Genomic DNA, 13,169 nt, shown 5'->3' with positions numbered 1-13,169 from the left:
CACGGTACGACGTCGTCTGATCGCCATCCATCTGAACTGTCGTCGACCGTACATTGGACAACGTCTCACACAGCGACACCGCCTTGCACGACACAACATGTGCTGTTCTGCATCGACAGTGGCAGAACATCGTCTTCTCCGACGAAAGCCGCTACTGCTTAGATAGGGCCGACGGTCGTATGAGGGTGTGGAGGCGTCGAGGTGAGCGCTTCACAGATGCGTGTGTTATGGAGAGGGACCGTTGGGGAGGGCCTTCCGTCATGCTGTGGGGTGCCATATCCTGGGGACGTCGTGTACAACCTGTCATCTTCGACAACAACGGCCGAGGACGCGGCAGGGGCGTCACAGCACAGCGCTACATCGACGAAGTGCTCACGCCTGTGGTGGTGCCTTTTTTCGCGGGTCACCGTCAGATGGTTTACCAGCACGACAACGCCAGGCCACACACGGCACGGGCCACACACGGCACGGGCCACACACGGCACGGGCCACCCAGGCATTCCTGGCACAGCACAACATCATCACAATGGACTGGCCAGCTTTAAGCCCGGATCTGAACCCCATCGAGCACTTGTGGGACGAGGTTCAGCGCATGATGAACCAACGCCCTGCTCCCGTGGTGACACAGCAGCAGCTCCGCCAGGCCGTCGTGGACACCTACAACAACGTGCCCAGGGCCTTCATCAGGAACCTCTTCCTCTCCATGGGTAGGTGTGCAGCGGTCATGGCCAGCAATGGCGGACACACCCGCTATTAGTGGACATGTTTGAGTGGCATGTGACGCCATTGAAGAAGCGCCATGGCCTTGACATTTCAAATGACAATGCGACCTCGATTTTTAACATGTCAATAACATGAAATCTCATCTTTACGAATTGTTTAAGTTTTTCATAGAAACGATTATTTTAAGAACTTTGGGACGTATTTCAATGAGTGCACTCAAAACCTCCAATCTACGTATTCGCGTTTCTTTTGGAGTTAAGTATATATTTTTAAAGCTTAAAGAAAGAAACCAGCATTGTAATCTGCAACAATGTACTGATGCATATCCGTGATTTATTGCCATAGCCAGGATTTTATATTGGGGGACAACCACTGTCTATTAGTCACTGGGCGACAGGCAAATATAAAAGGCGGTGAGGAAAAAAAAGATGTATCACCGAGGTGCGAGTGGGGGCATAGGTTTAAATTATTGATATTCATATGCATTCGACCAGCAATTAAATACTGCCTAATTGTATACTGCTATTGATTTCCTATCATAAAAAAATATACACTTGTAAGAAAAATTCACTGATTGTACTTATGCACCTCTTAATTTTCCTTTTAAGATATATTTAAAAACTGTAAAATCTAGAACATAAAAGCATCAAGATCCCACAGCCCGACCTCCAAAGGTCAATGCAAGGTCAACAAGCTGCTTTCCAAATTGTTCTTTCGTTCCACCATCTTTAAATTCATTAGATAACTCTCTGAATGTCATGGCTATCCGTCTGCCATTTATGTCACTTCTATGAATCCCATGTTTCCACCTGTATCTGGCTTCTCCAGCTACCACGATCAGAGACCTCCTTGGCATCAGCACATGAATTTCAACATCTGGCTTGTCATCTCTTGTAAAACAGAGAATGGAGTCTGACAGTAAGTTAACAGTGACAAGTCTTTCTCCCCACAGCCAGAAGTCATCAAAGTGAGGGTCAATGGAAGCTCCCCTACTGGCATCATATTCCAAATTGCATAACTCCACTGGAGCAAACCTGGCAAGAGCACTGATAGATGTCATCCGTTCGTAGATAAACTGGCTGAATTGAGGAAGACCACTGAATACCTCAGTTTTAACCTTTTGCTTCTTGAAATTAACTTTGGGTCCATAATCCTAAAGAAAAACAAATTACTGCAAAATATTAAAAAGAGGTGAGGATAATAAGTAAAAAAGCAATCTGAGAGTCCTGCTAAAGCAATACATGTCCCCTACTGAGCATAACAATATTTTTATCCCTTAATTTCAAGGCCATAACTCTGCCCAAAATGGATATTATCGCCATAAATTCAAACATAATCTGTAACAGTTAATGATAAAACTATACATAAAATTTCAGCTCAATATCTTGAGGAATTGTAGGAAAAATGTCCAGAAAACTTTAAGTGGGACAGACGGACGGAGACGGACGGAGATGAAACCTACAGTTGGACATGCAGGTAGGGGACTAATAAAATGGTAATTAAGTTTCACACCAAATACTAGAACAAAAAGTTAAAACCACACATACATGTAAATGGTCTGTCTAATATATCAAAACTTTTGATTCCCCTATGATGTAATACAATATATTCCAGAACATATAAACATATATAAATAGTGTACATAAGTAATAACATTTTGTACTTTACGTTTTTAAAGTTTGTTATTTTTAGGTAACGCAATCATTTATCATTTACCACATACATGTAGGAAGAGTAACAAGCATGACTTTGAACAGAATACCTGTTTCCTCCTGCCAGACTGTGAGTCTACAAATGGCGTCTCATAGATTTTAGAAACAAGTCTGTCCTCTTCCTCACTGCTGATGAAGTCTTCACAGATGACAACTCCTTCTAATGGAACACTGTCACCTTTGTGATCGGGATGACTTGTGTGATCGCTGTCAGCAAAGGCTTTGCAGCAGTGATGACAATATCTATAGACCAAACCACTTTTCTGAAATAAGAATTAATTTGTTTATGTACGTTATATAATAATTCCTATCTGCAAATACTCCCATTGTTATAACTGGTTACGGTGGTGTCGTGGTTAAATCATCGGACATAAGGCTGGTAGGTACAGGGTTCACATCCTGGTACTGGCTCCCACCCAGAGCGAGTTTTAACAACTCAATAGGTAGGTGTAAGACCATGTACTACACCCTCTTTTCAATCACTAACCACCAATCCACTGTCCTGGACAGATAGCCGAGTTGTGTACCCAGGACAGTGTGCTTGAACCTTAATTGGATATAAGCTCGAAAATAAGTTGAAATAAATAAATAAATATTGTTATAAATACTTGGACTAATCCAAATAATATTGTGTGACTTGGGAAAAACACTTTCATAACTGCAAAAACATCAGTTTTGCACTAATTTTGGCAATGATTAAAAATGTAGGTCTCATTCGAATCCTGCAAATGTTTTGGCCAGGACCATAAAAATTTAAAATATGGACTGACCTCTGTGATCAATCCGCCGATAGTATATATATATATATATATATATATATATATATATATATATATATATATATATATATATATATATATAAACATATTACTTTTTAAAACTTTGTGTTGGGTGACCAGGGTCTGGAATAGCCACATGTCATATGCAGTAGAATTAAGTGCTGTGAACAGTTTGTGAATGGTCAAAATGTCTTAACATATCACCAGCAAAGTGCAAGCTATGAACCTGATGTATCATTTAATTTTTTTTAAAGTAAACCGCAGAACTCAAATTAAAAAACAGTGCAATGAACTGTGGGTCTAAAACAATGTATATCATGATCCACAATTAATCGTGGCACCTCTAGGCATGGAACAGCCAATCAGCCCCAAGTTCAGCCAGCTAACATTTCAATATCATTCAGAATCTATTTTATTGATCCCCGACTTGGCCATTTGGTTTACAGTGAAGTGCATAAACCAGACTAATGGATGTTTTTCTGCTCAGTTAGGCTGAACTCGCCCCAGATGTCTTCAAACTGAATGCAGGTCAACTCGCCCCAAAACCAACTCACCCCCATGTTTGGTCAACTCACCCCACTGGTTGAACAACTCGCCCCAAACTTTACTGTCCATAATTGTGATAAAATTAAAAATGGACATCTACAACTTTGGTGTCATTTTATTTAATAATATTAGTGAATCTCCGTTATTACAACCACTTATTAAATGGTTTTACATTGGGGTGATCCTAATATCGAATAAATAACAATCTATTACAATGAACTGTCAAGCATATTTTAACGTTTGTGAGTTTGTCCCTTATTTCCTTAAAGGCGCATACTCTAGTTTTAACCTGTAAAAAATGGATACTAAGTTTAGTTAATTTACAAACCTGTAACTCATTTGAATAAAGTTACAATAGAGTGAAAGAAGAGTCTGTGACGTTAAAACAAAATATCCTTAAAAGTAGATCAGAACTTGAATCAATAAACCGATATTTCTCGGATGCATGTGCATTTTTAAAAATGGATAATCTAAAGAATAAAATATAAGTAATGTTTGATTTCAGTGATCATAAATGGCTCTAATAGTGAAACATATGCTGTAGTGTTTAAAAACTACGGTCTGTCCCTTTGTAGGAATGATCAGGCAAGGCTTTTCTGGGCTAGCTCTGGCACTCACCAAATTCACCAATTGCGAAACACAACTGGCAAATTTTATTTGAATTTGAAAGAATTTCATGTAATGATCAGTTGATATTTTCTTGAAAATGATGGGTGGGTTTCTGCAATTTTTAGAGTTTAATGGATAAATTTGGCGAAATTTTCTACACACCCAGAGCTAGCCCTGCTTTTCTACACACCCAGAGCTAGCCCTGCTTTTCTACACACCCAGAGCTAGCCCTGCTTTTCTACACACTCAGAGCTAGCCCTGCTTTTCTACACACCCAGAGCTAGCCCTGCTTTTGGACTCGATTGGTGTGCAGCAGGGCTAGCTCTGGGTGAGTAAAACAATTCGGCAAATTATCTATTAAACTTCAAACATTGCAGAAATTGTCAGTTATTTTCTAAAAAATGTCAATTATTGCATGTAATTATTTTACCAAACTAAAATAAAATTCACCAACTGCTTGGTATGGTAGACCAAACACTTTTGGGGCATTTTCACCATTTTCAGGGCACTTTTTTTTCATTAAAAATAAACAAAAATTAATTGAAATAAACATTAATGCAATTTACGTGCTTGCTTTAATAAATGAATGGCAAAAGATATAAAAGGCATATTTTATTAATTAATAATACCTTTTTGGGTGTTTTATAAAGGTAATTTTAGAATTAATTTGTGAAAAAGGCTTGTTTAATCTCAGGGCAGCATGGTGCTGATTACAAGATGGTGCTAGACTATTGAGGCATGGTGCTGCACCATGCTAAAATAAGCTAGGGAAAACACTAGTATGTATTATCCTGTCTGTGGGATGGTGCATATAAAAGATCCCTTGCTAGTAATCGAAAAGAGTAGCGCACGAAGTAGCGACAGCGGGTTTCCTCTCTCAATATCTGTGTGGTCCTTAACCATATGTCTGACACCATATAACTGTAAATAAAATGTGTTGAGTGTGTCATTAAATAAAACATTTCTTTCTTTTTCTTTTTGACTTGTGTGCATATTCAAGAATATTAAATGCACATTACTGCTTAAAATATTGGTATATTAATTAATAAAATGGTAATGATATGAGTTAACTAAAAGGTGTGGGGCGAGTAGGTTTTGGGGCGAGTTGACCTGCTCCCTTCAAACTTATCTCCAACAATATGGAATATCACTGTGATCATAAATTCTAGACTATTCTCTCCAGCATTGATGTAACATTGACATAACCCACATTTTACATTAAGGAGTGAGGAGTGGGTGTCTATAGTCCGTCCCATTCCCATATAAAAATATTTCGTAAATAATTTCAGTTTGGTTTGAACAAAAAAAGTAAACGTGTTTTGGAAATAACAAAAACAAAACCATTTTTTTTTTTTGTAATTTAGAAAACGGCTCAGAAATAAATAACTTGTATTAAATTCCATAGGTGAAAAAAGGCATTCTCTGTGAAAAAGATGTGTGATTCGTTGGAATGTCAATGACTCGGATTATCATTCAATGAGTCGGGAGACTGGCTACAAAGAATCCAGGTCATTTCGCCCTTATTCCTATTTGACCCCGAGTTGTTTCGCCCGTATTCCCGTTCACCCTGAGTCATTTCGCCCTTAGAATGAGTCGTTTCGTCCTCCATTATTAGTAATTTTGCCCCTATGTATTAGGGTGGTTTTAGTATGCAAAATTTGGTATATAAAAATAATTTTACCCATAATTTTGTCGTAATAGTCACCTAACAGGCAACAAGGTTGTAGACTTAAACGTAAAGTCCGAAACAAATTGTGGACAACTACAATAAATTGCTCCTACCTTTATTTTTCGTTAGATTTTACCCACATTTTGTCCAGACAGAAATCTTGAAAAAACAATTACAATGGCATGGATTCCACATACTAGATGATAACCATGTCACCTGTATCAACTTCGCTGAGATCGCATACTAAGGGGAAAAAGTATGTAATTTTGTGCCGGCTGCTATTTTGACTTTTTATGGAATATTCTACAAGAGGGGTGAAAGGATATGACTTAATCTAACAACCGTTGAATGTAATAACATGTTATGATATAAATGCAAATGTGATGACATCATATTATTTTATTATTATTAATATTATTTGATTGTTTAAAGATACCACTAGAGATCATTGATTTTATATTAATATTTTAGTCTTTCACCCCTCTTGAAGAGTATTCCATTAAAAAAACCCAAAATGGCAGACAACAGAAAACTGCATACATGTATTTAAATGTAAACTGAAGCAAATGGACCTTTTAATATTTCATCATAAATCTTCTTCAGCATAGATGTAAACATGACACGTCAATGGATATTACAGAGGCCAATTTCAAAATTTTTGCAAAAAAGCGCCCCCCACCCCCCTCACACACACACCAAAGCACTTTATAACTAATATGTTCTATCGACAATACATCAGGCCCGTAGGAACTGGGATGGTGTGAGGGTAGGGGTTCTTTAAAATATTGCACATAATAATGCTTTAAAATGGTGTTTATGGTTGATAAAGGGTTACAAATTGATGGAGTACGGACAATACCTCACCGGACAATTGCTCACCAAAATTGCTGATTTTTTTTATCAATAAAATTTTATTTTAGGTTGAAATGTGTGTAAATGGTTGGGTGGGAGTGGGAATCTCTGTATTATCAGTGGATATGGTAACCTCAGTTTATTAAACACCTTTAAATAAAATAACAAAAATTAATTCTAAATCAGCTATATTTTAAACAAGTTCAGCACATCAGTTCAACAGAGTAATGATTAAAGGCTAAAAAGTAACTCAAAAACTTTAATTAAGTGAATTGTGTAATTAACACAACTTTGAAGTTGTGCCTTTAGAAATTCTATGTTTTATGTTCTTTTTTATTAACAAAAGAAAAAATATCAAAGGTGACCACGATTACCTAACTCCAATGCCTTCTAAAAATTCTGTTATTTTTTATTAATAAAATAATAAATAAAATTTTATTAATAAAAAAAACCTAAAGGTGAGCAATTGTCCTATTTCTCACTTTATTGGTGAGCAATTGTCCAGTGAGCAATTGTCCGGTGAGGTACTGTCCGGTGAGGTATTGTCCGGTGAGCAATTGCCCTACATTCCAAATTGATAACCTATATCTGATTTGCAAACTAGTCACGTAAACAAATTTATTCATCATTCACAAACATAAACATGAGGGCAAAACGTCCTTGTATAGAGGGCGAAACGACCCGGTATGGGGGCGATACGACACGGGGCGATCGGGAATAAGGGCGAAACGACCTAAACACTTAAAACAAATCATAGTCACTTCGTACCCAAGTCATATCGTACCATGCTGCCTGGTCATTTCGTACCCTAGTTATTTCGTACCATTGCAAAAAGTCATTTCATACCCTAGTCATTTCGTACCATTGCAAAAAGTCATTTCGTACCCTAGTCATTTCGTACCATTGTGAAAAGTCATTTCGTACCCCAGTCATTTCGTACCCTAGTCATTTCATTCCAGTATATAGACAATGAATTGACTATAGCATAAAAGCAGTGGGTTTTGTTTTAAAACTTTATTTTGACAGTTTGAAAACCAGAACACGTTATTGTGCAGCATATTGTTATTGATACCCATAATACCTGTCAACTGTTATTTCCATTTTACCTGACAAGAGCCGTATATGGTATTTACTACTAACTGCCAACTTCGATTTTGTGTGAAATGGCTCCAGATAATTAGTTAAAAACAACAAAACAATATAATGGACCAACAAAATATTATTTATTTATTAGGTCTTCTTTTCAAACTTGCTTATTTGCATCTTATTTGTTTAAGAAATAAACAATAACAGCCATTAAAACATTAACTACCTTACTGATTGCCAAATTAGCCAATTGCTAATGTTTATACAAAGTGGCAATAATTTTTAGTCTTTTGCTGATAAAATATCCCTTAAATTAACCACAAATTTGATATGACTTTCAGTTATGGTATGAAATAACCAAGGTACGAAATGACTATTGTCCGAACCAAATTGTTAACAACTACGAAAAATTACTCTCCTACCTTTAATTGCCGTTAGATTTCCTCCAAAGTTTGTCCAGACACAAATCTTGAAAAAACCATTACAATGACACAGATTCCACATACCAGATGCTAACCATGTCACCAATATCGACTTCGCTGAGAGTGCATAGGGAAAAAGCATGTAATTTTGTATCAGCTGCCATTTTGACTTTTTATGGAATATTCTTCAAGAGGGGTGAAAGGATAGGACTTAACCTAACAACGTCATAACATTTATTTATTTTTAAAAAAAAATTTATTATTATTATTTTAATGATACCACTAGAGAACATCGATTTCATATTAATTGTGTCACATACTTTGGAGGCTTTCACCCCTCTTGAAGAGTATTCCATAAACAAGCAACATGGCAGACGGCAGAAAACTGCATGTATTTTTTCCTATGCAATCTCAGCAAAGACAATATCGGCGACATCGTTGCAGTCTCGTGTGTGGAATCTGTATATTTGTAGTGGGTTTTTTTTCAATTTGTGTCTGGACAAGCTTTGGAGGAAATCTAACGGCAATTAAAGGTAGGAGAGTAATTTTTTGTAGTTGTTAACAATTTGGTTCGGACAATAGGGTACGAAATGACTTTTTGCAATGGTACGAAATGACCAAGGTACGAAATGACTTTTTGCAATGGTACGAAATGACCAAGGTACGAAATGACCAAATTAGGTACGAAATGACTATGGTACGAAATGACCATGGTACGAAGTGACTAGCAACCCTTAAAACATTAATACCGCTACAAACACTCACAGCTATGTTATCTTGCAAGAGAGGCATTTTATTTGTTTCACACGACAGACACGTTCGGATTCCTTTACATGCACAGACATTATTTTTAGGCAATAACAAATCCATTCGTCACACAAATGAAAAACCAAATACGAACGTTATCATCATATCAATCCCTAATTTGTATATTTTTAGTAAAACCGGATGTCAATTTTGTCACACTTCCGGTAAAACCGGATGTTTTGAATACTTCGGCGGGAATGTGGTTTCTCTTAAAAGACGACCAATTTTGTTAAAAATTAAACCATTTGAATACCATTAGTTAAAGGCCGTATACAGTACATAGAGGTAATGAAAAAAAATGTATGGGGTGGGTGGGTTCGATTCAATATAGGGAATACAAATCAAAAGGTACCCGGATTACACGTAACTTATTGTAACAATGTAAGCGGAAATCGACTTTTGTCGATTCGATACGTGGATCCACAAACCGTAAACTTTCACCCTTAGTCTCGTTCGCCCTAAATCCCGTTTGACCGAGCCGTTTCGTTCCGACCAAATAATTATATTTATTATAGTTTGTAATTATTATTATTTTTATGTAGGCCTACATTGTCAGGGGTTGAAAATTAATTTTTTTACCACTATCCCAAAGGAATACAATCGGAATAGTGAATTTCAAAAAACACTATTCCGTTTAAAAATGTACTATCCCTTCAATTATTAATGTATCACTAGTTTTCCTGACTGTGCTATGTCGCCCTGTACAAGATTGCGTAACGAACAATTGTTTATGGGCCATTCCATGGTGATGGTAATTATTTAAGCCAGGACGTGACATTCTGACTTATGATCTCCTTCACTAAAAATCCTTTCTAAATGAAATTGCAGTTTTATTATTTATAGACTCATTACATATATAGTAGTATAAGCATGTCTGGCCTAATTTTGTTTTTGTAAAAAAAAAAGACTTAAAGTGAAAAATAAAATGTGCCAGGACGTGAAGAAAATGGACATCACTTTTTTAACGGATTCATGACATTTCGCCCCCCAGAGTGTGTGAGAATTGATTCATCTGCCACATACCGCAAAGTCCAGATCTGTTGGATCATCAGGACGCAGACGTTGTCTGGTGCGGTTGACCATTCGCAGTAGATTCTCCTGTTTAGGGCGACTTGTTTCGGGAGCATTGGGATCTCCAAGTTGTAGAAGGGTATCGTCTACAATAGTACCAGCCGGCATGAACACATGATCCATGACTTTCTGCTTTATCTGAAACAAATGTAAAACAAATGTTAATGTTAATTCACAAAGAGGTTTTATTTCATGAGATTTTATTTCATACGACATATTGCAGATATTATGCATATATTCCATCTAAATATATAGAGATCAGTATAACATTTTTTTGTTTTAAATACCTCCGCTTTAATTTTAACCGCAATGTCCGCGGCAGGGTGACAATGTTCGGATGGTCCTGCCACGAATTGCTCGCCATACTGTACAACTGTAGCTGGACATCTCATAATTTTGCTTCTGACGGTGCACTGCCAATCTGTTTTTTCATTTCGTGTGCGCTGAAAACATACACCCATATACATATCAGTAATTGCATGGATCCTTAACTAAAGTATTTAAACAGTTAATAAAAGAAGCAACTGAAGCAATATATATATTTGAAAGATGAAAATTATTTCATGTTTCCTTTAAAAAAAAATTGTTTTACCTTTATGTTGTAGCCATGTCCACTGGAATCTGTCAATTTCTTTTTGTTTCGTTTGGTTCCGTAATCTATAATTTGGAACGTTAGCGTAGATGGCTCCTCATCATCGATGCCAATGTCAATTCGGGGGTGTTCTTCCATAGAACAAAAAAAAAAAAGGCACTGAAATTACTACATAATCATTAAGTGAAATAAATAAGTAAATATAACAGCACTTTATAATTTATACTGACCAGAATAGAATAACTGAATAAATCTTACTTCTCCATTACTAGCTCTGGTCGAGTAAATGATCGATGTGATACGTCAAAAGACGTATCATCAGGTGTTCTACCGTCAGCCTCGTCACCGTCATTGCGGGAAGCATCGTCGGGAACACCGCATTCATTACACCACCAGTCTATCTGGCATATTCCACGGACTACCTCTCTGTACATAATCCTTGACACTCCTATGGAAATGATGGAATTGATAAAATAAAATAACATAAATTGTATATCGTAACTTTTAGTAATATGTTGTATTAGCTAACGATACAGAACCATTATAGCGAATTTTATGCGGCATTTTATTTAACCGCATGTATACAGATATCTTTTTATATGTAGGAAAACTTATGTTATGTTATGGAGCATTTCGGCATTTAATTATTAATATATCCCAACATTAAAATAATATATATATATATATATATATATATATATATATATATATATATATATATATATATATATATATATATAATATATAACAAAATTACATTTTGAAAAAATATAATAATAAAACTACTACCAACAGTTCAGTTATTTAATAATTACATGTTTCGGCATATTGCCTTTTTCAAATTAACAATAAGATGACGTAACGTCATCCTGACGTCATTCTCATCCTGACGTCATTGAGACAAACAGATTATTTTTTATACACTCATTTCCATTATTGTAATATTGTTTTATCAATTTGTACAGGATCTGCGTAGATACAACAGTAGTCTAAAAACAGCAGGTTAATGCATTGAAAAGTAGCCGTCAAAACAGACATTAGACCACTAACTGAACGTATTGAAATTTTAAAGAACAATGTCACATTTTAAATAGAAAAAGGTAATAATAAGTGTATAAATGCATTTTATAGCAATTTGTTAAATTACTATAAAGACAAGATTATTTAATTAATTATGGAACATGGAAACACAAAGTAATGTCACTGTACTACATTGGATATTTATAACGTTACTGAATGCCTAAGATGTGTTTACATGAAATATAACGTTATCATTAAGGCCATGTGGCGTTTTGGTTCTCAGTTCGTGTATCCAAAAAGTTTCTCTAACTAGTCGATGATGTTCATCACTGCTAAATACTTGTTCAATAGGCATAAAAGAAAAGTTAGATATGGAATGATAATTCGTATTAAAGTGGGTATTAACCAATGTAGATTTGCTAGGATATAAATTGATGTCGCTACGATGTCCATTCATACGTAAAGACATCTTACCCCCTGTTTGTCCTACATATTGCATACTACATTTTGTGCAAGTGATAAGATAAATTACGTTTGAAGAACAGCATGTCATAGTATGTTTTATGGGATAAACGCGTCCAGTTTGACTGCTTTCAAAGTGCGTTTTTTCTTCAAGGAATTTGTCATTTTTACATTTACTTTTACCACATTTTAATGCAGAGTGCTTTTTATTATCATCATTAGATTGTAGTTTAGAATGAACAAGCATGTCTTTAAGATTATGTGGTCTTTTAAAAGCAACAATTGGTTTACTTTGTGCTAGTATGTTGAGTTTACTTGACTGTTCGAGAATTCCCCAATATCTGTGTAATATATGGCCAATATTTGGTAGGTATGGGTTGTATGTATATATATTGATCACAAGACATGTAAATAAAAAGAAAGTTTACCTGTCCCGCAAACTCAGTGATTCCATCTGTTGCAAGTGTCACATTGAAGAGCTTCCTGGCGTGGGCGTACAGTGCAAAGGCATGTGATGCAAGATTCCGCCATTTTGCAATAAAATTCACTAGTGCTAATGAATTACATTCGCCAGGGATACAGGTTTTATGCCATTTCAAATCGTTAAGAAACTTAATCTCAATTACTCAATTGGCTTGGGTTTGTTTAAATATAACCTAAGTTCATCCTTGTTTTCGAAGGATTAAGTAATTAATGCACTATTACGGTTCACTTGACCGCAGGTGTGTGTGTTTCAAACTTGTTATAACAATTACAGGTAGAACAAAGGCTACAGTGAATATCAAGATGAGGCCACGTTGTCATTACGAATCAAAGCGA

The 13,169-nt window shown here is 36.0% G+C and overlaps 2 protein-coding genes across 5 annotated transcripts in view; one reads left to right on the top strand and one right to left on the bottom strand.

Annotated features, from left to right (window-relative positions):
- Positions 1–873: 873 nt before the first annotated feature.
- Positions 874–9,345, bottom strand: LOC121369004 (alpha-ketoglutarate-dependent dioxygenase alkB homolog 4-like). The gene is made up of 3 exons (XM_041493794.1): positions 9,164–9,345; positions 2,486–2,698; positions 874–1,876 (listed from the first exon to the last, which is right to left on the bottom strand). The coding sequence occupies exons 1-3, from the start codon at positions 9,266–9,268 to the stop codon at positions 1,370–1,372; spliced, it is 825 nt and encodes a 274-aa protein (XP_041349728.1). The 5' UTR covers positions 9,269–9,345; the 3' UTR covers positions 874–1,369.
- Positions 8,888–13,169, top strand: part of LOC121369001 (leucine-rich repeat and WD repeat-containing protein 1-like) — a 26,069-nt gene continuing 21,787 nt past the window's right edge. Inside the window, exon 1 of one of the 4 annotated variants that reach the window (XM_041493791.1) lies at positions 8,888–8,931. The gene's annotated coding sequence lies outside the window, so the exon portion shown is untranslated. Of the gene's footprint in view, positions 8,932–9,362; positions 9,491–9,597; positions 9,635–10,279; positions 10,426–13,169 lie in introns of those variants that run through there. The other 3 variants (XM_041493788.1, XM_041493789.1, XM_041493790.1) reach the window with 3 other exon arrangements.

Source organism: Gigantopelta aegis, chromosome 3, assembly GCF_016097555.1.
Source record: "Gigantopelta aegis isolate Gae_Host chromosome 3, Gae_host_genome, whole genome shotgun sequence".
In the NCBI taxonomy this organism is placed as follows: domain Eukaryota; kingdom Metazoa; phylum Mollusca; class Gastropoda; order Neomphalida; family Peltospiridae; genus Gigantopelta; species Gigantopelta aegis.
This window is presented reverse-complemented; position numbering and strand designations above follow the sequence as displayed.

Coding starts and splice junctions, on each gene's coding strand:
- LOC121369004 (XM_041493794.1), bottom strand. CDS start 9,268: ATGGATTTGTTATTGCCTAAAAATAATGTCTGTGCATGTAAAGGAATC. Junction 2,699..9,163: donor TCTTGCAAGATAACATAGCT/GTGAGTGTTTGT, acceptor TTCTTATTTCAG/AAAAGTGGTTTGGTCTATAG. Junction 1,877..2,485: donor AGTCTGGCAGGAGGAAACAG/GTATTCTGTTCA, acceptor GTTTTTCTTTAG/GATTATGGACCCAAAGTTAA.